Source organism: Hippoglossus stenolepis, chromosome 4 (assembly GCF_022539355.2).
Source record: "Hippoglossus stenolepis isolate QCI-W04-F060 chromosome 4, HSTE1.2, whole genome shotgun sequence".
Lineage (NCBI taxonomy): Eukaryota > Metazoa > Chordata > Actinopteri > Pleuronectiformes > Pleuronectidae > Hippoglossus > Hippoglossus stenolepis.
This window is the reverse complement of record NC_061486.1, coordinates 5,124,933-5,149,238: the sequence shown is the minus strand read 5'-3', so window position 1 is coordinate 5,149,238 and position 24,306 is coordinate 5,124,933. Positions and strand designations below refer to the sequence as shown.

The window sequence follows — 24,306 nt, the reverse complement described above, 5'->3', positions numbered from 1 at the left end:
TTCAAAGTATTCTTTTGTTTTATGTCATTTTCAATACTTTCAATAAAATAAAATGTTTTGTACAATCACGGACACAAAACAGGGAACACGACGTGAAAACGGACAGACAGGAGGAGACACATGTGCCGTACAGAGAGAACAACAAGCTGACTGCCTGCAGCGGTCAAAGTAAAAAGGATCATACAGACACGTGTAATGTTCTTTCTTCGTGTCTCTCTCTGAGGTCAGCGACCCACATCCCACATTTCCCCACAAAGAACCCCACCTTAACAACTACTACGTGTGTTATTATACTGTACAAAGTACAAATACCCTGCGGGCCGTCCAGCGCTGGGGCTCGCCCGCTGCTCTCAGGACAGCAGAGTCTGAACCTGCTGAGGGGATCTGGGCACCAGGGTCTCTGGGTCTTTGTAGGCATTAGCCGGGCCGGTCAGTGCTGTGTAAACCTCCCCGTAGGCTCTGCACACCAGCTCTGTTGACTGACGGAAAATCTGCTCCCTGCACAAACAGATAAAACTCCTCAGATTTTTTTGCTTGACACTCACAAAAACAAAGTAGTGAACAGGCCTTTTTTTATTTTCAATTCCAGCATTTCCAGCCTTAATCAGTCAAGCAGAGCTGTACTGTAATTAGACCAGAGCTGAAATAAATCAGTCATGAGTGAGAATTTGTCCTAATTACTGTTTTGCTCAGTGACCATTGTGTGCCCCTGCAGAGTTAAAACAAAGAGTGGCAGTATGTGTTGCACACTGCCATCTATGGCCACAGTGTGCAGCACTGATAGTGCAGCATTAGGTTTCCCATTTATCAACCGACCATCTTTAAACCATCTTTAACATGTAAAGTTTCTATATATTATTTAACATTAACGTCTGTGTTCATGTAGCACTTCTCAAAACAAAGTTACAGATAAAAACACATTCAAATACAGATAAAAATACTAAATGTATGACAGAAATGTAAGCATGACTAGAATAACTAGAATTGCATAAAATCAGGGAACGTGGTACAATAAAAGTATGTTTTAGGCTTTGATTTAAAGGACATTTTCTCAGGCAGGGTGTTCCAAAGCCTTGCAGTCTTCAGCCGAGAATCTGGAACAGTTAAAAGCCCCTGCCACAGGATCTCAAGGTGGGAGCGGTACGGGGATAATAGAGCCACAATATATTGAGGATTCAGACCATAAAGTGCTTTGTAAGAACTTAAAAGAAGCGTAAAATCTATTCTAAAACGTACTGGAAGCCGGTGTAAAGAGGCTCAACCCGGGGTGATGTGTTCCAGCCTTTTCACTCTGGTTAAAAGCCTGGCACCCGAGTTGTGTACTGTCTGGAGACGCTCTTCAGATTTTAGATTTAGGCATGAAAAGCTGTTGCAGTAATCCAAGCAAGGTTTCAAATATAAGAATTTGCTGCTTTGACTTGACTTTACATCGAGGCAAATGAAATTTATGCATTTTGGCCTCAGACAAGTTACAACATTTGTCACTTGGTACAAATATCGTGACGGCAAACTGCTTTTGGGCAAATTGTTTGAAAAAAAGAGGAAATATTGTAACTTCTTCATTATTTACTTTAACTTATTAGTGTATTTGGCAATTGGAAAACTAAACAAATAAAATGAGTGAAGGATATGAGGATGTGACTATTTTGTGCAGGTGCAGGATGAAACTGCCGGAACAGACGGACCCGGTGAAAGGACTCAGCGACGGTGCGAGAGCGCCACAGTTGTATCCCACTCAGGCTCTTGAGATCCATATTTTTTTAATTGGCCCACAGAGAACAAAGAAGCACGGAGCTGTGTATAACACCTTACTCCGCGGCAAGTGCACTAACATGAAATTTGAAACGAAGGGAGTCTTAGAGTACATTCCCATTATTTGTGCACTCCGGGGGTATTTTCAGAGCGCTGCAGGGTGTTTTTGTGTGTTCAGGTGAGCCGGAGAAGCAGACGTGAGAGAGAGAAAAAGACAAAGAGGAGGAATGATTTCAGGGAATGAGTGTGAGAGAGAAATGGACCAGAAGATAATTAATGGCGTCCTGCCCATCAGTCCTCCCATGTCCATTAATAGGGAACATTAACCTGAGGTACAGAGTGCTCCTCAGGCCTGCTGTACTTCCCAGTAAACGTGACTCATAGAAAGAGTCCTCCAATGTAGCAGCTGGATTGAGCTAAAAGCATGTGCATTTTCTGATCAGTAAGACAAATACAGCCAGTCCTGCCGACCACTCTCTCAATGTGTCAGTGGCTCTGGCAATTTAGCATCCAAACTCACTGTGCATTTAGCTGAGTGTTTTGTTTGGAATGCAGTAATGATCATATTACATCTGGGAAACTAATGAACGTTGAGCATTACTCAGTCGACGCTCCTGTTCTATTTCGATCACGCTGAACATGCTCTTTACCCCGCTGAAACACATTCGGTAAACATTTAGCATGAGGCCTGGATGCTGCAAATACGCTACTCTTTCCCTGAACTAGGGACGGAGCAGCTCTCATCAACAGGGACAGGAACTCACTTGATGGCCGCACTGAGCAGGAAGTTGAGCTGCGGCATCACGAGAGTGTCTGGCGACGACAAGTACCGATCAAACTGGACCTGGAGTTGGTGTTATTAGCAGATGATAAGTCAGAGAAACATCATAATTAAGTGACAGGTTATTATTCCCCCGGAGGAGAGCTTGCTTTCTGAATACATGTGGTGTCTGTCACTCACCATTGCTGCTTTCACAGACGAGCTGTCCATACTGGGGAGGAGGGACAGGGGACCCTGAGACAGAGAAGGGAACATGGGTTTAGAATCCATCTCAAGGTCGCAGCGTTTGAACAGGAACAATGTTGAACCTCAGGTGGTCCTTCATTCTTAATTCATGTCCACATGCAGCAGTGAAAATATGTCTTCCTGAGTTATTTTTATACATTGCCCACAGCAGATTGTATAAAAAGGATGGAGGCTGAAACACAATGATGCCTGAATGAGTGATGCTGCCTCTGGCCACCTCAGCGAATAATAAGGATAATTTATCTCTCTTTGGTTTAAGAGGAAGTTCATAAAAGGGTTTATTAATAAAGAAAAAAACAATTGTTTATGGTTTACTCCCTCCAAGCCAAGGCCTGGAAAATGATCCAACCAAGATCTGTATCATAATAAAATGTCACATTTATCTTAATGACTATGTGACACTTCCTTTCTCCTGCTGTGCTACTTAACACAGTAAATGGCTGATTGGTTGGTTTGCATAACAATTCTGAGTCCGAGTTCGAGCTCACTATCCAGTGACCTGAGAGTCAACAGAGAAATGCTTGGGTGGAACTGCTTTTCAAGAAAGAACAAGAAATGTTACATAGGTTTGTCGTGTGACCAGATCAGCAGGTCAAATGGCATTCATATCGGTGACGTGCGGCACAAACATGTGATGGTTTGACCTGGATTTAACTAGTTCAGAACTTCCTATCTGCACATATCTACAATGGCTCTCGAGGAGAACCTTTGCTTCTAAAGTGCTATTTATATTATATAAACTTGAAACTATTTCAGAGATAAATAACAATATCAGTTTTGATTTGTGAAAAAGTGAAATGACCCTCCTAGATCCTGATATTTACTAGACAGAGTGAATACAGTAGATGGCTGTCAACAACAGGTACCTTTAAGGCAATTAGCTTGCACTGGCTATCTAGAATGACAACATTAAGTCAAGCTTAAACGCTGGAATTGCCGACATTAAAAGCAGCAAACACGAGGCAGTGCAAGGGTCAAAGCAACTTTGTAGTGCCTGGAACGATTTTATGGGGATCTGAGCACATCAACAAACATATTATGAGCCTGCAAACTCATCTGCGAGCCAGCTCGTCTTGTTTCTGATCCGTTCATCTGATGCATAGCAGACAATTATAGGGATAAAATGTTGAACAGATTGCGAGAGTAAAAAACGTGGATTCTTGTCAGTCATTGACATCTGGGAGGCTGCAGAGTGTCGACAGACAGACTTAATCTTTTCTAACAGAAGACTATTTAAGGAAAAAACCCAAGACAGGCCACCCGAGGAGAGAAGTAGTCTGCAGAAGAATGACAGCTCTTGATTGAGCTCAGCATTTAACTGCAGCAACAGCAGCAGGGTGTGGTGTGTCCTGACGTGACCCTGGGCTTCAAGAGTCACATGCTAAACCACAACTATGGGTCTCAGTCAGCCCAGTGGCAAAGTGTGTTTCAAAGAGGGACGGAGGCTCCAGGGCATCAGCTCAGTCATCTGCACAGGACACGTCTGCACAAGCTAATATATTCTAATAGAAGATAATGTGATCTGCCTCCCTCTGTCCTTTTCTCATCTGAAAATCTGACAGAAATAATATTATGCCCTCATAAAGACATTGGTCATGCGGTAACCATAGCGATGGCTATTGTAAAGCCCAAACAGGTAGCGTAAATAACACTGTTCGCTTTGTGTAGCCTAAAAAGAACAGAAGAGATGTGAGAGGAAAGGAAAATCCACAGTTTTATAAATTGCCGAGTGAGTGCGTGTCAACAGGAGGGTTAAATGCTCAGTGGGAGACCTGTTCAGTGCCGTGCTGCTGGACGCAGCCGTAGATGTAACTGAGTCCGGCTCTGGTCAGCACGTAGGATGCCTGCTCGTTGATCAGAGTGTCAAGGTGGGCCTCGATCTGGAAAATGTGGGAGAGAAGAGTGGCTTAAAAACCCAGTCCGAGCCTGCATTGTGAGCCAATGGTACTTGTGGTTAATGGAGAATCGCTGCGCTATTGATGATGAAACTTGCACAGGAGCTCTTGTGGTACTCAAATACAAAAGACTTGCTAAAAATAGAGGGATAGATGTCACATACGAGCCAGAACGACAATATGTGACGCACACTCTTTTGTGAGACGGCAAATCAAATCTTTTTAATAAAAGATCTATGGGTTTAAATGAAAGGGAAAAGAATAATTAACTGATTTTAATGAACAACACCCCTATGGACAGACAATGTAATGACGCTTAGCTCAGCATTCACGTCACGGTAACAATAGAGTTGCATCCCTTCGTCTTGTCCCACTAAGGTGTGGCGTGTTATGATTGGATTCGTGCCTTTGACTAATTGTAATCAAATGTATAAAGACATTTCAAACACGGAGAATCTTTTAACTGTGAGATTTTTTTCATTTGTAAATTTATAATTAAGGCAAACCTGGAACTCAAGCATCTCGAGTCTCTTGTCCGTGAACTCAAAGAGAGCCAGGGTCGTCTTCATCACGTACAATGAGTTGACCATGTAGGTGGCCATGTCCGCCGTGCCGAGGTTACTGGCCGACACGGTGCACAGCTGAAGAAGAGGATCCAAGATGCACGAGAGAACCTGGGAGAGACAAAGTAAGACATGGCTCAGAGATATCTGTCCCCTAAACACGGCAGATTTTTTTTTCTTCAGGATCAATTAATTTGGGGGTCCATACTGCAAAAGCACGATAGCCTTTTATGCAACAGGTCGGTCTCTAGGAACTACCAGACAACCACAATCAGCTGGTCTAAGATGGCAACCAGGCTAATAGAAAGTTAGTAAATCATTGACATGCTGTACAAGGGCTTGATTGTGTAAAGCCTTAAAAGTCATCAATAAAATCAATTCAAAACCGAACAGGGAGCCAATGCAACTAGGTCAAAATTATAATGAAGCAGTAATAATCATCGCAGCAGCATTTTTGGACCAATTCTAGGAGATGCAGGGGGCACCTGAGTGATACTTGTGCACAATAACAACAATACCGGTGAAAAAATAAAAAATAAAAGGCATGGACGACGCTGTGTAAGCCCTCAAATGATCTTTTTTAAATTAACTTATGTAGGAAGAAACAAAACCGAGCAACTTTCTTAATTGATTTGTGGCTCATAGAATCAACAGAAACAGCAATGGATCACCGGATTTTTTTCCTCAATCTGATTATATCGTCGAAATGTGTGTTCACCTGAGCAAAGTCAGCCTGACGGGCATTCAGAGGAACCACCGAGGAGTCGTGGGAGGCCAGCACCTCCCTGAGGAGGGCCAGCGTCTGAGTGAGGGAGCCTGTGGGTCCCAGGTCCGCAGGGGGCAGCTCCACCTGAACAGGGAACATCAGGGGTGTGAGGAGAGGAAAAGTTCTGGTTGCAGAGATCAGTTGAGTGTGTGGGCCGTGGTCTTCACAAAGACAAGTGGTCCACACAACATTATCAAAGCATTAGAACATGCCTAACGAGCAGCACGACAGATATACAACTGCTCCCTGCTGCGACTCGGAGCCTCAGCTTGTTCAGTCAGTCGAGCTTTTTAATGAAGAGGGTTTTGATTTCATTGGGCCTCTGGATGTACAACACAGGACTGGCCCGGCCACCTTTGTCCACCTAATGCAGCAAATTATGAGAAGGCTGTGTTCCTGGCATTAGCTGGACTTGACAACAAAACCCTGAGGGCCTCCAATTTGATTAACACCGAGCAACGGGGATAATTCTCGTAACTGCTATTGATCAATAAACAGCAAGCATGTACGGTGGAAGAGCTCGTGCTCGTGCCGAGGTATATTAGAACGGCAATTGTGCTTCAGGAATAGCCTTGTTGTGTTTAAGGGTTTAGACACGGTGCTGAAATACACAGTGTGCAACGCCGAACTTCTCTTGTCGTTACGTTTTTAAGAGTTTTTAAAGAAAGAATATTGCAAATCATCTCTCGTTTAAAAACCAAGCTTTCATCTCTTTCCTTAGGTGAAGGTTTTGTTTGTAGATTTTATTATAGGTTCTCAATCTGGGTCTGATTTCTTATTTTTTTTATCAAAGATTTCAAACATTTTCTATGGGAACACTGAGTCCCTCTGGATAAAAAAGTTTTTACATGAGAAAATATACACTATCAATCAACAAAACAACAAATACAAAACAACAATATTGTGTCATTTCAAATAGAAACCCTCAGACGGACACTGTACCTTGTCCATGAGTCTGCTTGCATGAAGGCTCAGGCTGTTGAAAAACATCTTCTTGCTGAGGACGTGCATTTCCTCAATAGTGATGAGCAAAGAGGCCACACTGGTCCCAATTATAGAGCTGGACAAAGATCAAACGAATCAACAAGCCGGAACACGGGTTTTATTTAGATAACCAACTTATCTTTTTTTAGATTATTCAACTTATTAATTAAAAGGTCCCAGATGGTGGAAAGTGAGATTCCCATCTTTCTGATTACAAAGACGCTCTCTGTTATATAAATACTGCAAAAATTATCAAAACGCTCGATCCATGCAGAAATGCACACAGCCTGTATTCAGAAACTGTGCCTTGAAACAGGACTTCCATAAGTTCACCATCCGCAGTGATGCCCCCAGGACCTGGACTCACCATGACACAGGATTCTGCTGTATTTATACCAGACCTTTAGCTTTTAATGCAACCGTTTGTTACATCATTTTAATGTTAAAATTTGGTATTCTGATTCACACTTGGACTGAAAACCAGTTATCATTATTGAGTCAGAGCTCAGGAGCAAACGCTGCGTCATGGATTTGTCTCAGTAAGTCCACAGAACATACTTCTGGCATCATTTCCATAATTTAAGTCCAAACTTGACCATCTGTTCGGCTCGTTTCAGTGTTTACTGACCATCGCCAGTTGCATTTACTGGTGAGTTTGGCTAATCTACATTAGAGGGCGACAATACGCAAGGATACGTTGTCCTGGTTGTGAATCACTCAGAAAACATATTTCTATTGATATTGAAATTTATATAAAATACTAGAAAAGGGTAAAATATGGAAGAACATTTTCAAATACATTTATATAAAAACAGAGAAGAGCAGCAGATTCCAGAATTTGCAACAATAGAACAATTGAGCCGAGCTCTGACGGAGAAAGATAAACATTCTGTTGTTTGGTATCTGAGCCCAACGGCATTCATCGATTACAGGAACAAGCAGAGTAAAAAGAACAAACAAGGAAATAGTCTCATTGCCTGACTCATTCGGGAGCAACAGTTTACTTTGCTCTACAAATTAGTTGACGATTAATCGATTCTCAAAAGCTGCCTTCATGAGTGAGAAGCAATACCTGATGGTGTGGTGGTAGAACTTGAGCAGGTTGGACAGTTTATAAAGGAGGACGGCCCCTGGCTCGGCGACAATGACCTGTTCTATACGAACCTGGGGGACAGAACCACATCACAGGATCACAACATGACAGGCCACAGTAGACATTAGATAGAGATGATCTGTTTAACATCGCTTCTTGAACTGATTCGGCTGCTCACTTTCAGCGGCCTGCAGACTCCTTCGGTGATGTGTCCGATCACCTCCTGCAGGTTCTCCTCCACACCTAATGTAAGAGGAGCACACACACACAGACTAATGATCAGGGATATAATGTATATAAGCACAGTTATAATAAAGACAGCATTGGTAATAAATCTTTACATTTACTTTTTGATTTCACTGTGTTTAGGCCTGTTGATGGCAATGTCATTATTCAAAGGGAACCGTAGAATCACACTGACAACTGCATGGAAATGTTCAAACTTTTTTTCCAAATCAGCTTTCACGTGATTTGACATGAGTGAAATCATGATTTTTTTTAAAAACAACTAAAAAAGGAGATAATCGTTGACATCTGAGGTGTCGTCATTCTTAACTGTTGTGACAACCGAAAGAAGTCGAATTCGGGAAACAAGCGCCGGATTAGAAGTAAACGTACTGGAATCAGAGTTGCTAACACTCTCCCAACTGTTGCCAACTTCTCTCACCTCACTAAATCACTGGTTACCCGAGCTTTGTCCAGTAAACAAAGACCTGTGAGTGACATTTGTTTACCAGTTGTGGTTCACTTGTAAAATCCACTAAATTAAAAGATGCAACAAACCGAATGTTTCCAAAGAGGGTAAGATGAAAAAAGCTGGAGAAACTAGAATTACAGCCAACAGTTAGCCACAGTCCCTGTTTTTGTTTTTGACTTCCTAGGAACGTTGATGTGGGATCTTTTGGATTAGAAATATCCTCTCTATCTTTTTAAAATAATAAGACGTTTGTCCGACATTTCAGGGGCAGCTGTGGCTCAGGAGGCAGAGGAAGTCAGGGTCGGAAGTTCGATTCCCCGGTTCCTCCAGCGTACATGTCCTTGGGCAAGATACTGAACCACAAATTGACAGCTTTGCATACAACAAATTATTTGGATAGAAAAATCATTGCATGTAGAAGCCCTGTGTGTCAAAGGGTGAATGTAACTTGTACTGTCAAGTGTTTTGAGGGGTTGATAAGACTATATAAATACAGTCCATTTGTCATAATTATCATATTCATTAATGAGACATGACCACAGTTACGTGTTATATGTGATCAGAGTGACATTAACTAAAGACAAACAAAATCAAAACAGTTCAAGTGAGTGTTTGTTCCAATATTCTAAGAAATTCACTGAATGCGTTCCTGATATGGCGTTTTTTAGCGAGAATGGGACGTACGTACAACTCAAAAAACGTACTGCCTTTGGCCAAATCTGTAGGCGTGATTGCACTATTTGTAACTTAAGGTGTGGGTACAGCTTATGGAACCCTGTACGCTGTGTAATTATCATTTAGGAAGCATTGTACCTTGCAGAGTGACTTCTTTCAGCAGAGCTTCTAGATGCTCTTTCTCTGAAGCAGTGGCTTGGTGCAGCCAGGCCAGCATATCCCCCACATACCTAAAAGTAAGCAAAACAATCTGTATTAAACAGTGCGCCACTGAGTGGCTAACCCGCAGGCTAATCTTACCACACCATGACCACAGCTGCAGGGCTGAGGCATGGGTTATTGTGTTTCACTCACCTCACACACACAAACAGCTTTTGGTGTTACATAACGGTGGAAAACAGCAAGGTTAAACTTGAATTATTATGTGTAAGCCTGTGTGTGTGTGTGTGTGTGTGTGTGTGTGTGTGTGTGTGTGTGTGTGTGTGTGTGTGTGTGTGTGTGTGTGTGTGTGTGTGTGTGTTTGTGTGTGTGTTTGTGTGTGAGGACCTAGGGAGGTGAGAAAGAACTTGATGTTCTCAGAACTGCTGATACCTCCTATAAAGTGGAGGTGATTTTGTGTTCCACATGTGGACGGTATTCTGAGAAAATCTCCCGTTTGGCTCCTGGGCACAGGAGGAAGGGGGAAGAGGATGCGGTACGACAGGAAACACAGACACACTCAGACTCTCATTGACAGAATAGACACTTAACATCATCTCAAATCAGGTTTTAAAGGGTGAGATGCTCAATGAAATTGAGTTGATGCTCGTTCAGGGATGATGACATCATGACATGAAATATGATCATTTCAATGATACAATCAATAATCTGCAGGGTAATTTAACCTGAAAAATGTATCTTGTTAACCTTTTAAAGAATTTAAGGCATTTAACTACATTTCCCAGAATAATTAAGAGCGGAGTGAGAGTGAGCGGATTTCTGAGTGAAGCTTAAATTTGCGATTACAAGAAAGGTTTTGACCAGTTCAGGCAAAATCCTAGTAATTGAATAACAGTCAGTTATAGTTGTTGCTTTTATCTTGTGTGTCTTCTATTGCATCTCTTCCTCTCGTTTCTAAAGCAACTTTGCTCAACTCCTGTTCTTTTGAATGTGACATCAGAATAAATCTGACATGACTATATATTCTGTATTTTTATTCATCAGCTGTGGACAAATACAGGAAGCAGGTTGAATGTTTGATACCTAATTTGATTGTAAAAGTGAAATTGGCGACTCCATAAACTGTATAAATGACAACTTGGGGTTAAATATGTTGTATGTATGCAGGGTTGTTCGTATTTCTAATCAGGGATTTTCATCCATTAATTCAGCTAAACGACACCGAACTTATGTGTTTCTCCAACTCTGGGTTTATGGAAAAGAACTTAATTTTAGTTCTACGACAAGAAATGTCAATATTCAGCAATAGAGCAGGGTTTGAGACAGGAAGCATCACAGCACAATGCATCTAATTACCTCATAGGGTCATGTGAATGCATCTCTATGGGGCGGGGAGTTCCCCCATGCCCGCCGCGGGTGAGGGCGTCGATGAAGCCTCGAACCACCGCACACCTGCGTGCAGTCCCAAACTCATCCAGAGTGTACCTGACCAAACAGAGGAGGAGAGAAGGCAACATTCAAACAACCCAAACCTCATGTGAAAAGACGGCGGTCACAGTGTTTTTCTGTGTGTCGGGAGGTCAGTCGCCGACAAACTGTACGTCAACAATGCCGACAACTTTTCCCAAAAGGGAAGAGTTTGCGGTTGTTTTGATTACTCGGCGGTGGCAGGCTCTGTGACAGACTAAACAGAAGATAGTGCCGAATTAAGATTCTGCTGGTCTCCGCTCTCTCAGCCTAAACATCCCCAGCCAGCGCATGACCTTGGACACTTTCTGGGCAACGAGACAGGTGCATTTCCAAGAATGGAGGGTTTGCGATGAAAACACCTCCTGGGGTAACGTGTGAAAGGTCCCATTGTGTCGTTGTGGTTTAGGGACAAAGTAAGATCTCGGGGTCCTTTACTCCTGGATGAGCACAAATTGCTTTCCTCTTCTGGAAAATAAAACTTATTTGCAAAGGTATTGACATTAAATGCTTTTTTGTGCTTCTCTCAATATGAGTTTCAGGCAGTGCTCGCCTTAAAATAACTGCAAGTAATGGGCATTGGAAGTACCTCTTTATAAATACTGGAGGCATTTGAAAGCACTTAAATATTGTTTTCAAGGCTGAGTGGCACATAGCGGTACATATCACGATTCTCAGAGTGAGACACTGTGTTTACCTAACACACTACAAAAAACACATTCAACTGAAGGGGTTAAATGAGGATTCAAAACAAAAGAGATAAGATAAAGAAAAAAAAAGGACATACAGCCGCTAATCATGTCCTTGACATCCAAGATATTTTTCTTTTCTTATTGTGAGTGTTTGAAGGAACATGGGGTAATGACGTAACTCAAAATAAAAAAAACCAATGGAAGAGAAGGAAAATAAGCTGTAAGCAAAGCAGGTTTAAAACAACATGAAAAGGATTTAAAATTACATTTATAAGAAACGTAGAGAGTTAGTCAATGTGTTTTTTAAGCGTTAATGAGAAATACAGTTAATATGGGAGAGAAACGCTGACAGTAAATGAGCTGTGTTAACACTGATGAAAATTATGCTGTTATAATTGTTGTTCATTATACTGTAAACAACAAGTACTGTATTTAGATTAATTTCAGTCGTTAACTGGATGTTTTATAAAAGTCCGAGGGAATAAATATGCATTATTTCATGCTAAATATACACTTAAAAGTTGTACACGTTTAACTGTATTTGCAAAAACCTGTTGCAGTTTCGATGCCGATTGTTCACTATGTAATTTTACAATGATTTTTCGTGGATCTGTAATTTCTGCTGCTTGTTTGATGGCCGTGATGTTTTCTGTTGCTTCAGGCTGTTCTGTTGTTTTCCCAATCAAGAGCCTCTTTGTTTCTCCCTCGTCTGAGACAAATAATCTCCTCAGCCGTAAAACTAACAATTCACCTGCGAGTGCCCGCTGAAGCGTTCATTTTGAATTTAACAAGCATGTCTTTCTGCCTCTGTGATGTACATCAGTGGAAAGTAGCACCTGTAGCTATTTTTTCTCATACATTTGTACGGCACGTCTCTCTGTTGTTGGTATTAAATTCGAACAAATTCCTCAGCCTCGTGGATCCTTTAATTCTGGACATAAAAAGCATTATTTTTACTTGCTGTCAGCGCTCATGGATATTGGCACGAAGAGAAAGAGAAATGAAAAACAGGCCGTACAGCCTTTAATTCAGACACGTTTCTGTTCTGCAAGTGTATGTTTGTATGTTACTTGTAGAGGACGGATCGGTCCTGTAAGGCCTCCATGCCTTGACTCAGCACGGGGCTGATATCACACGTCTCCTGGGTCAGTCCCCTGCATTCATCTACGCAGAGAGAAGGAAAAAAAATGAGGAAATATCGTCTATATCTACGTCTAACTGGAGAAATAACTACTGTCTTTGTAGAAACTTGTGTTATGCTCTCATGGCTGCAAAATGTTTTTTATCTATGGCAACCCTGTTGACAAGAAGTAAATCAAAGCACCAACATCATAGTTTCCCATGAGCTTTTACTGAGAAGTCAGTTGGTTTTGCGTATGATTCAGACAATAAAAAAAAAGGAACAGGCAGTCGCCGATCTCCCAGACTGTGAAGAAACTGGGTCAGCACACTCCAGTCTCAATGGACAACAATATTTTCTGTAAAAAATTAAGTCAACCCTCATAAATAATTGAAAAGTGTACATAAAGAAGAGACCATTTACAAAATAAATTAACTTCTATTGAAAAGACATCAACTTACAGCTCTCTAATTTCTTGCCAAATTTATGCAACTGGGCCTTTTCAGAAAATCTACACCACAACAAAATAAAGAGCAAGTCATAATTAAATAGATGCTCTGTGTTTTGTTAGTGTATAATTACTCAAATGTGCTTTCTGTGATCTAAATTCTACACTTCCATTTTAATTTTCAATGACGAAACACTGAGCAAAACTTTGGTTTCCAGCATTCCTCTTGCAAACCTCAGTCCGAGGTTATGAGTCACATGGATTCTCAAATGACCCCTGGACACGCTACTACTGGGTACGTACAGTCACTTGGAAAATCACAGTTTGTATTTCACAAAATAACAACCACTAAAACAAATCATGCAACAGTTGCGATCTTTAGGAGACGAACGGAAATAAACCTGACATGATACACTGGCTCATTTGTATATGCCAACACAACACCCAACACCTTAAAGAGGGTCATAGTAAGTCAGTGTTATCCCTCGGTGTGCTCGTGGTATTAACTCTGTACTTTACTCACTCTGAGCCCAGCGGTAGAGCTGCTCGTACGAGGTCTCCTGTAACACGGCCATCTGCTCCATGATCTCTAACCTGGAACAAGCACACAAACCAAGATGGCCCATTACATACCCATGACCTGCTGAATAGTGTCAGATCGCTGACACCGACATAAATATCCCACCTGGATGTTTCTTTCTGGTTCAAAATAAATGTCATGAATAAAGAAAATCCGTCGGAGCGAGCGGAGCACAGAGACACACCAGGTGTAGGCAGGTGTGCACCTTACCCTGCAGTTTGCTGGTTGGTTCTCAGCAGGATCTTCACGTCCTCGTGGATGTGCTTCACTCGGCTGAGAGCTTTGAAGAAATTCTGGGGAAATTCAAAGACACACACACACATGACTATTTAGGGGTATGGGGAACAGATTTACAGAATATACAGTTTTGGAACTACAGTAGAAATGAAAGCTTTGGTTAAAAAAAAAAATTCTGGCATGAACAAGGATAGCATTTGTAACTAATCATGCATCTTCTTGATTTGAAGATGTGTGGTGTTTTAACATTGAACATTATGTATGTATATACAATAACCATGTAAACTCTTAGATTTGTATTTTAGATAATGGATTTAAAATCTCAAAATTATCTTGATCACATCTTACAAATTATCAGATATTGTGGCTTCCTGTTGAAAGTGTGAGAAGATAGTGGATCCTTCAGTTAGGACACGGGTGGGGAACCTCTGGCCTCCGGGCCATACGCAGCCCACGAGACAAGTACAAAAAAAAACTCTCATGACATCAATTACTTTTTAAAAATGGTTTAACATGTCCTTCATGGTGGTCCCCTGCAGCTGGGCTGTGTGTCTTTCAGTTATCGTCAGTGTGAATGAAGCCCAGCAAGTGGGGACGTGATCGCAGTGATGAAAAAGGCCAATTTCGGGTGTTATTACAGCTATGAAATTACAGCTGGATGAGGAATCCAGAAAAAGTCTCAAAGTAGATTACTGATACGATACAAGACATAGGGAAAAAAAAGTGAAGGACACTGGAAGAATTTTAAAGTTTTCTCTCTGACCTAGAGAGAAAAAGGAGACATAAACAAAAACATCCAACTTGCTGAGTTCGACACGAGGGAGAAATTATCGCTCTTGCAAGTCATGCATGGCACTACCAGGGGGTTGAGCAAGTTATTATCATCATCACTACCATCTGACATCAGAAGCTGCGTCAAAGAGATCCAATTCCAGCCATCGCATTAGAGACTTTAGTTTGATATATGTGGTCTCTCATTTAGTATGGCCTGCGAAGGATGTTTCAAATATTCAAATTGCCCTTGACAGGATAAATGTTCCCCACCCCTGAATTAGAGAATCTGGATAATGGAGCCTTCTCAAGCGAAAAGCGGAATATAAAAGCTACGGATCAGATATTGCACCCCCCCTACACACACACAGTATTGTGGGTGTGGATGAAAAATCTGCAAAATCTCATTCATGCAAATAGTATAATGGAAATTACCTCAGTAATGGGTGCATCTCGAGGCCCCCGCAGTGTGGACAGCTCCTCATTAGAGAGCTGGAACTTGTCAAGAAAAGCCTGGGCAACCTGAGCTCGCACCTCCAGGCGGTGACTGAGGAGAAAGAGATGAGAGGGAGATATCATTTTTAATAATTCTTTATAAATAATCGTTCTGTCTTTATTATTTCTTTGTCATTTACTTCTTTGTCACTTCGACTGCCATCAGTGATTTGTTGTGTCTGACTCCGAGGCCCTTGTGGATTTTTATCTCATTAAAGTGCTTAACATTTTCCTTCTGTTCTTTTTTATTTATATGTTTTTTGTCCTTCCCCGTGTGTTTTCTTACTGTGCAAATCAAAAGTACTGTCAACTGGAACAATATTATATGCTCTCGCTTGACCAAAATAATTGTCAACAAGCTGTGATATTCAAAACCCGACAGCAGAGGGCAGTCATGCACCTCTCACGTACAACACCCGGGCCTCAGAGTGAGCTGAGAGTGAGACAACAGGGTGGGACACAAGAGATCATGAGCAGCACTCAGACAACACAGACAACACAGACAAGAGAAACAAAGAGAATACAGACACTCCGGGTCTTTTGTCACTATCAATAACAGCACACTGATCACTATCGGTGTCACTATAAATGTCTGAGCACAAAGGTGACCATGGCAACCGCCTCGGTCAAACAGGGAACTCTGTCACGGGATAGTAGCACAAACAGCGAGTCCTCCCTCTGTCCCCATCTTTCCATGCAAAGCCACCTCATCTATATTCCCTCCCTCGGTGTGAAGGCGAGCAGGGGATAAGTAAATCACCAGGTTGTTTTGGCGGAGGAGAAGAACCCAACATTATCTGATCGGCGTTGTGTCTCGCACGGCTATTACCCGCACTCAGTCGGCTGAAAGTTAAGGGCTGTAAATCTGTTAAAGGATTTTTTTGATTTAGTATGTCTCTGCACACAGGACCTGGAGGCGTCTTTGGCCTTCACGTGTTTTAAAAAGTCTGATTTTGTTGCAACACACATGAGAGGATGCTGGACGACAGCCTGTACTTCAGAAAACTGGCTACGTCATCAAAACTGTAAGAAATGACAAAAATAATGACACGACAGCAACACTCTTACCTAAAAAACACCTTCTGTTGTCAGGCTTTCATTGTGATGTGGTCAACAGTAGATTCAGGGTGTCCACATCTATGAATATGTTAAATTTAAGACTTTTTAAGACCGTTGAAATTAAATTTAAGATCAAACCGAAGGAAATAAACACCAAAATTAAAAATATTAGTTGATCCTTTATATTTGTTTTACCTCTTTTAATCTCTTTACCTCTTTTATTTTGCTTAATCTCTTCTACTTTGCTTTTTTATTTTACAATCTTTCTTAATTTTACATTAAAATACCTTGCCTTATTAGGAACCTACTATTACAACTCATCCAATCAGAATTTAAGACAATTTAATCCATTTTAAGGTCTTTTAATTAAAGTTATTCAAGATATTTTCAGCCTTTTTAGTTAATTAATTAAGTATCTGTCAGTGCTAAACCTTGAATACGTGCGTGTGGAAAAAACACTGACCTTCAAAAATAGTGAAGAGGAAAATGAATGAGACTTGATTAGAGAAAGACAGAACATGTCATGCTGCTGAGAGATAACGAATTAAAACAAGAGGCACTTGGGCTACCTGATATCCCTGCACAATTATGATGATGTATTAATAACAAGATATGATAATGAGGCCATTAATTAAACAGAGTGATGCATACATTAGAGACACTACTTCAATTTGAACGTGCCTGTGTTCACCCGAGCGTGAGAAATATAAATTAATTCCGTACTTGTAAACACGGTTATTTTGAGTTAGGAGATTTTATTGCAAATGTGCAAATTTATGCGGCAAATAAATCTAATTGGATCATCTCTTCTAGAGGGAAACTGTTGGATTTCTGTCAGTTAACATTGTTGAGTTATTTTCCTCTTTACAAGTAACGAAAAAAAAAGGCAGGAACACACATGCACAGCATTGAATCCTGGACAAAAGGTCCCACATGCCAGTTTGATGGGACATTAAATTGATTTGCCACCCAGCGGTCCTAATAGCCTTAAAAGCTTCATAAACCTTATCTGGCCGGTCACATTTAACACACCATATCTTGGAATTTCATTCATGAAGCATTTAAGCCTCAGTCTGCACGTCTACCAACAGCTGGTGGCCTCAACTGAAGTCATGGTTACGGTGTTTATGAGACAAGTTGATTACAAAAAGAGCCTCTAATGATGTGTTCTAGATTTTATAAGAGAAACTTCAAACCACCTTACTGGCAACTGAATCATTTACTCAACTTTCCATATCCCAAAAGAACCTCATGAGTTTAATTTTATGGGGCAATTGTCTCCTATCCCTTTTTGATTAAGGTTTCTGTCTGTGGAGATTCATAGACATGGGAGGTCCAATAGGGGAAAAAAGACATTTCTTCAAACTTTGCGAACAGATTCACCTCTAAAAGAAGAGAAATAGCCGCAATTTTTCATGTTAACGCCAACAGTGACAGACCAGTTCTTCCAGGATGTAAATCACAACAGAAAAAGACAGGCTGCACATGTCTGTAAGGTAATAAAAACTAAAAAAAACGGAGGACAGGGGGGTTTGCTGGAGCCAAAGCAGCATAGCAAAGGAGATCAGGGGAACGATGGAGCGGCGTTATCGTTGACTACAGCACTGTCAGGACATGACACATTCTTCTCCACACTACAATTACCGAATACCAGAGAGAGGCAACATGCTTGAGTGAGTGTGGCCACGTCACACTGTAAAGAGGCGAGCATGTAAGAGACTCTGGGTGAGTGAGGGAAAATGAGCTCGGCGATGAAAGCATGCTCTCGAAGAAGAACGGCAAACAAGCGCAAAGTTAAATTAAATGAGGGTCACACCATGTTGCATGATGGGATGAAGACAAGTTACAGTGTCGGGCTGTCGGCTGCTTTGTGTGTGTTCTCATAATTCCCAACAGGGCCGACTGATTTTGTCTGTCCAAGCACAGAAATCGTTTAAGCAATATAGCACGGCACACTCTCATCAATAGCTTCATTGAGCTGAGAAACTGAAATTACCAGCACATACTTAATTACCTCGCAGAGCCAATAGTGCAGCACTGAGTTAAGAAAAACCGCTGAGCTTCATCAGTGAGTAATACTTACCAAGTTCACCGTGTAAAAACATTTAACTTTAAAAGTTTTACAGTAGATCTTTACCTCGGCCGAAGAGGTTACGTTTTGTCAATTTGTTAGTGGGCTGGTTTGAACTACTGGACGGAAAACTTGCTGGAAGGGGGATGTGGTATGAGTCAGGAAAGAACCCATTAAATCTTGGTACGGATCTGGATCAGCGGGCGGATCGATTTGCGGCGTTTTGCAACATTTTGCTTGATTTCTCAGAGAATAATTCATGGATCTTGATCCGGCATGTTAAGGAGACTGATATTTATGCGTGTGTGCAATTTGGTGGAAATCCAAATAATTCAGATCAATATAAATGTGATTTCATAAAGGGGATTGTTGGGCCTTGGCACAGTGCCACTGTAGTTTATTATTCCGTTTGAAGAAAATCACACAGAATTGATGATCAACAGGACACCAGCGGCTCTTTCTAACAAGTGAATGTCGAACCCTCTCTTAAGTTGTAAAACCATGTGGATCGATTATCCATTAAAAGCCAACAGAGGCCATTTCAAAAGGGACTGTGTGGAAATTTGGCACTCGCAAAGCTGTTGGTTAGCCACGCGCCAATGATCACAGAGCGCAGTCGCGGCCACTCACATCAGACAACACAATGGCACACTCATTGGCGTAGCCTCATTAGCAGCCAGCTGAGCGTTAATAAGACTTGATAGTGTTTGAAATTGGTTGCCATTTACACTCGGACATCCCCAATCGTTCTCTGGAGGGTTTCTGGGCTTTCGATTTGTTAATGAACAACACGGAAATCCTACTAAGAACATTTGTTTGTTTTCGTGAAAAATAGTCTGTGAATGAAATATGGGGGCGGCTTCATGTCTGAGTATTCATCGTGTGCTGTAGGAATTTCTGTGAGAAATGAGGAGCTGCCACAAGCCAAATATATAACCCGAGTAAATCGTAGTTGTGGTTAAAAAAGTGAGCAGCGTTACAGTTTGGCATGAAGCCATGTGGAGCTACTGCAGCTCAAAAGAACCAAAGAGCCCCAGCTCTTCAGTTCCAGCAGCCCGTGAAGTCACAGTCACAGAAACATGCGTTTGAGAGACGCCCCAACTTGTCCGACATGATAACACGTCGCACTAATGCAAAGATCACACCGTGTGGGACAGGTGGGTGGCCTAACGTTTCATTATGGAACAACACACAACACCTATTTAGTGCTCTTGCTGACAGCCCCTTTGAACAGCACCAGACCCAGACAAAAGAGCAGGGTGTCTGAAAGCCGGCGGACAAACACAGGTCGTCTACTCCCACCGGCTCGCCGCTTCGGCCTTTGCTTCTGCACAATGCAAGCAATCTGCTGCTCCTTTCGGTTTCATTAAAGCTGACAAATGACACAGCACCACCGGCAGATAACACGGCAAACAGTGCAGGTCAAGTCCACTCTGTCGGGTAAACACACGTCAGGAGCATCTGAGAGAGAGCTTTGAAAATGACTCTACTCTCCAAGCAGAACTGCCCTATAAGCACAAAATCTGAGATTATGCTGCAAATCTTAGACTGGCTATAATAAGTGTCAACAGTCCCACGGCAGCACAGGACTGTGTGACCTGAAATAGACCTGACCGAGAAGGAGTGTGGTGCAGTGCGCCGACTGGTAGGTGGCAGAAAGGGGACAGCTTAAGTGCACACTTCCCCCTGGCAGCTCTTCTGAGACAAAATTGCTCGAGACAAGGTCAAAGCCCAGCATGCACACACCATCCCATCTGGCTACGGGGGTCATTGCAGTTCTGCGGATGAAAATGTCACACGGACAGACAGCAGGTCCCGGCGGAACCACAAAGCAAAGAGAAAGACAAGGCATGGGGGGGGCACTGGGAAGGGCATTCATGTAAAACCTCTGACCACTTACCTTCAACAAGGCCCCTGCACAAGGCGATATTACTTTTTTTTATTAATTCATTGCCTTCACAGGTTCACTGGTGGCTTTATCCCCACTGGCATCTTTCACTGCTCCCCCATGTCACCTTTTGTCAAGGAGGTCCTGCCGCTGTGCCGGCAGAGCACGGAATTGCTGCGGTACATCACAGCTGTCAGCAGTGTCTTTTGCCAGAAATCTACATTATCTTTGCCCACACCCCTGCCTCCATGTCAACGCACAAGGTCACTGAGCACCGAGGTCACAGCCACCACAAAATGCTAATGAGCCCCCCCACTCCAACCCCCAGCTATCAGGAGAACAGGAAATGGGGTTTCATTTTCACATCCCTGTCAACGCTCTGCCAGACAAATTCGCAGATTGATGGCACCAAGATTAATTTTCGTGGCAGGCTTTCAAACGAAAAAAATATATATATATATCCACCCGGATTCCAAGAATTTGTGAATACCCCAGATGCACTGACTCCCTTTATGATTTTATGTCATGGTGAGCTGTATATTCTGGATGGTGCTTAATGTGTGCTGTCAGCAAATCTCAATGCAGACTCTCAAATATTAGAACACACTGTTGGGCTGCTCCCCAGTTGTAACAGTTTGACCTCAATAAGATCAGGAGGAAAGTGCAGCGCACACAGGAACAACTTTGATGTGTGTGTCTCACGCCAAACTTCTGACGACATGATAAAGAAAACAAATAAAGCTCCATTAAAGACGACTGCTGCTGCCCTCCTTATGCAAATAGACAAGTGCAAGGGAAATATTCATCGGCCACATGAATCATTGATCCCTCCTCATCAAAAATAAAGACTTTGCTTGCCAGCTCCTCCTGCCCTGCACCAAATCTCTCTAACTTCTGACACCAGAGAGAAGCAGCATTTTAAAGTCTAGTAAAACCCCTCCTCGACTTCTTTCTGTTTTAACTTTGCAGTTTATATCTGTATTTGTGAAAATATGTTTAAATTATCTGTATACTTTTAATGAATATTAATGAAATGGAAAAAAATCGCATTTGACTGACAAACAAGGAAGTGCTTGCATAATCAGCCAGGCCTCACTTTCCAAACAACATGTGAAGCAATTAAAGCTTATCTCTTGCCTTGTGCTTTGACTGAGGAGATATTTGTCTGTAAACTTGCCTGGATAGAAGAAAGTGTAATTTTTCCATGGAAATGAGACACCGGGGAGAGTGAAATGATGGTGCCTGGCTTTGGACTGATGAAGATGAGTATCAGCGACACATGTGACAGGTTTCCAAAATGACTTGGAGCTTCAGGATAGATATGAGTAGAGATGGCGGCATGAAATCTCTGCAGATAATTCAGAATAAAGTTGCCAACCTATCTCCACAATCTCCTTGACATTCTGAAATGTCAGTTTAAAAGTTCAGGGTGGTTCTATTTTACAGTTTAGTTAAACTCAGATTGAGAAATAACTTGCTACCAACAGCAGATTATGGTTGAGTTTCTAGATTCATGGTCACTTGTACAAGAGTAACAAATATTTTTCTTAACGTAATCCTCTGTAACAGTCCAACAGTATCTCACATAAAAAGGTTCCTTATTGTTTTAGTTTTTTTGAGTCCTTATTAATACTACATTATGAATGTGTTGGGAACTTATAATACATAGACAATATAATGCAATCCAATATGGAAATACACATTTTAAATACTACAGATTTAAGTTATAGTGTTAATTAAATTAATAAATTTCTCGAACCCTGTAGATAAGAATTTAACAATCAAAATAGTCCCAAAGGTAGTAATAATTACTTTATCGTTACAAATCCCAGACAGAAGTTTTTATATTAGTCTCTCTGTGTAACTGACTCATGTAAAGATTAAATATCTAGTACATAATAGAACATGTGTTAATCATTAGGTGTAACATGTATTTATTTCAGAAATATCAATGAAGCTTTTAAGTCAGATATTTAGTAAGATTCTGAGAAAAACAAAAGCACCAACTAGTTCTGCTGTTTTAATCTTAAGGACATTTCCCTACTATGTCAGACAAGTTGTAAGATAAACACACAGACACACACACACACACACACACAGTTAATATTTGACTCACTTTTCTCCCTGCAGCTTGTTGGTTTTTACTATGAGGTCCTGAGTTTGATCCTTCGCAGCCTGTTGAAGAAAAGTTATTGATTTTTAAAAGTTGGCCTGAAAACATTATATTCTCAAAAGACATTTAATGAATTACTCAAATTAAGTTTTTAACCTAATATATTTGATCCACACACAAATATACTACCAGCTTTAGACGTAATTCAACGTAGAAGAGAACTGTCGAATGACGTGCGGACCGTACCTTTAATCTGTTGGTCATTTCGTCACAACACGTGCTCATGGCCTGGACATCCTCATGAACACCTTCAAGCTCCTGTGAAGAAAACAACACTGAAGCAGGTGTGTAGGTGCATGTCTGTATATCATTATTAATAATGACAGTTATAAGATAGTAATGATACCATTTGCAGTATTATAATATTCTACTGCTGCAATCAAATATTGAGAAGTAGTCTGCCTGATGCACAGGTTTTCCACAAAAGGATTTGGTACAACCTCCATATGATTTTGCAGAAATGCTACAAACCACACAAGCTTGATCTCACCCCATCGATTAAATATGTAATTGTATGACCGTTAATCAGCGTTGCCACTAGGGGAACTTTTTATGTGTTTTTTTTATAAATAAGACACCAAATCCTTGTACTGAAGTGTAAAGGATTGTATTCCCTGTGGTCAACAGACTTTGACGTGCGTAGGGAGATTAAGAAAAGAGCGTTAAGATAATCACTGGAATATTTTTACACGTGATTTGATATCATTGAAAGCTTTTAAATCCATTTTAAAAGATCATGCAGGAAATTTAATCACTGGAATGTGGATGTTTTGGACCGATGTTGCAGGTTTTTTGGTTTGTTTTGCATCTTAATTCTTCTTTTATGTTGTAACTCTGATTGTTTCCTTTAACTTGAGTTTTTGTTTGTGTGTTGCTGTCTCTCTTAAATCTAAATGAGACCTTTTCCTAAATAAAGGTGAAGAAAGAAGGTGCAACTGCTTAAATGGTTCCCCAGCAAAAAAAGTAGCTGCTACCGTATCTTCTGCCAAACCGTGTCCACAATCTGGTTGTTATTAATTAACGCTAGAAAACAGCATTTTTCTGTCAACGTTACCTCTTTTACTTCTTTAAACAATCGTGCAAACTCCTCGTTGATTGACAGGCTTCGTCTCTCTATGTCCCCGCGAAGGTTTCTCCTGGTGCGCAAACTGTTCTCGGTGAAGAAGACGGACAGAGACTTCAGAGCCTCCAGCATCTCCTGCAAACAACCAACAGGACATCACCATGTTAGAAGAAGCTACATGTAAACAGCTAGCATCTCCCCTTTTTAGCATCTTAGGCTAAAACATCTGGGTTTAGCAACAGATCCTGGTCCTGTGGGGGGATTTAAATAAGACTCGACATCCGAGACTACACAGTAAACACAATAAATGCTGCAGCCTGCTAAACACATTAACATTGCGTTTGTGCTGTCACTGCTGGAGGCTAGCTTGCAGGTTTAGCTGCTATTAGCCAGCTAGCATGGAAGCTAACTCTCCATATTTACCTTGTCGTTGTCGAGCCTCGTCTCCAGGATTTTGTTGAGCTTCCTCGACAGCGGGTTGTTGGGTTGAGTGGACGCATGTGGATTGTGAATAAGCGCAGAACTGTCCGCGGACGTTTCTACTTTAATTTCAGACATTGTGGACAGACACCTCCACGTCAACTTCTCTGGAAGATGTTGTGGTCCGTCTGAAGTGAACGTCCGGCCGGCG

At 41.5% G+C, this 24,306-nt stretch overlaps 1 protein-coding gene across 1 annotated transcript; it reads right to left on the bottom strand.

Annotated features, from left to right (window-relative positions):
- On the bottom strand, positions 1-24,306 carry cog6 (component of oligomeric golgi complex 6). The gene is made up of 19 exons (XM_035155013.2): positions 24,099-24,306; positions 23,667-23,810; positions 22,799-22,870; positions 22,556-22,614; positions 15,362-15,473; positions 14,129-14,211; positions 13,862-13,932; positions 12,841-12,934; positions 10,968-11,096; positions 9,591-9,682; positions 8,259-8,323; positions 8,060-8,151; positions 6,946-7,063; positions 5,956-6,087; positions 5,181-5,348; positions 4,552-4,659; positions 2,714-2,767; positions 2,517-2,596; positions 1-498 (listed from the first exon to the last, which is right to left on the bottom strand). The coding sequence occupies exons 1-19, from the start codon at positions 24,231-24,233 to the stop codon at positions 351-353; spliced, it is 1,956 nt and encodes a 651-aa protein (XP_035010904.1). The 5' UTR covers positions 24,234-24,306; the 3' UTR covers positions 1-350.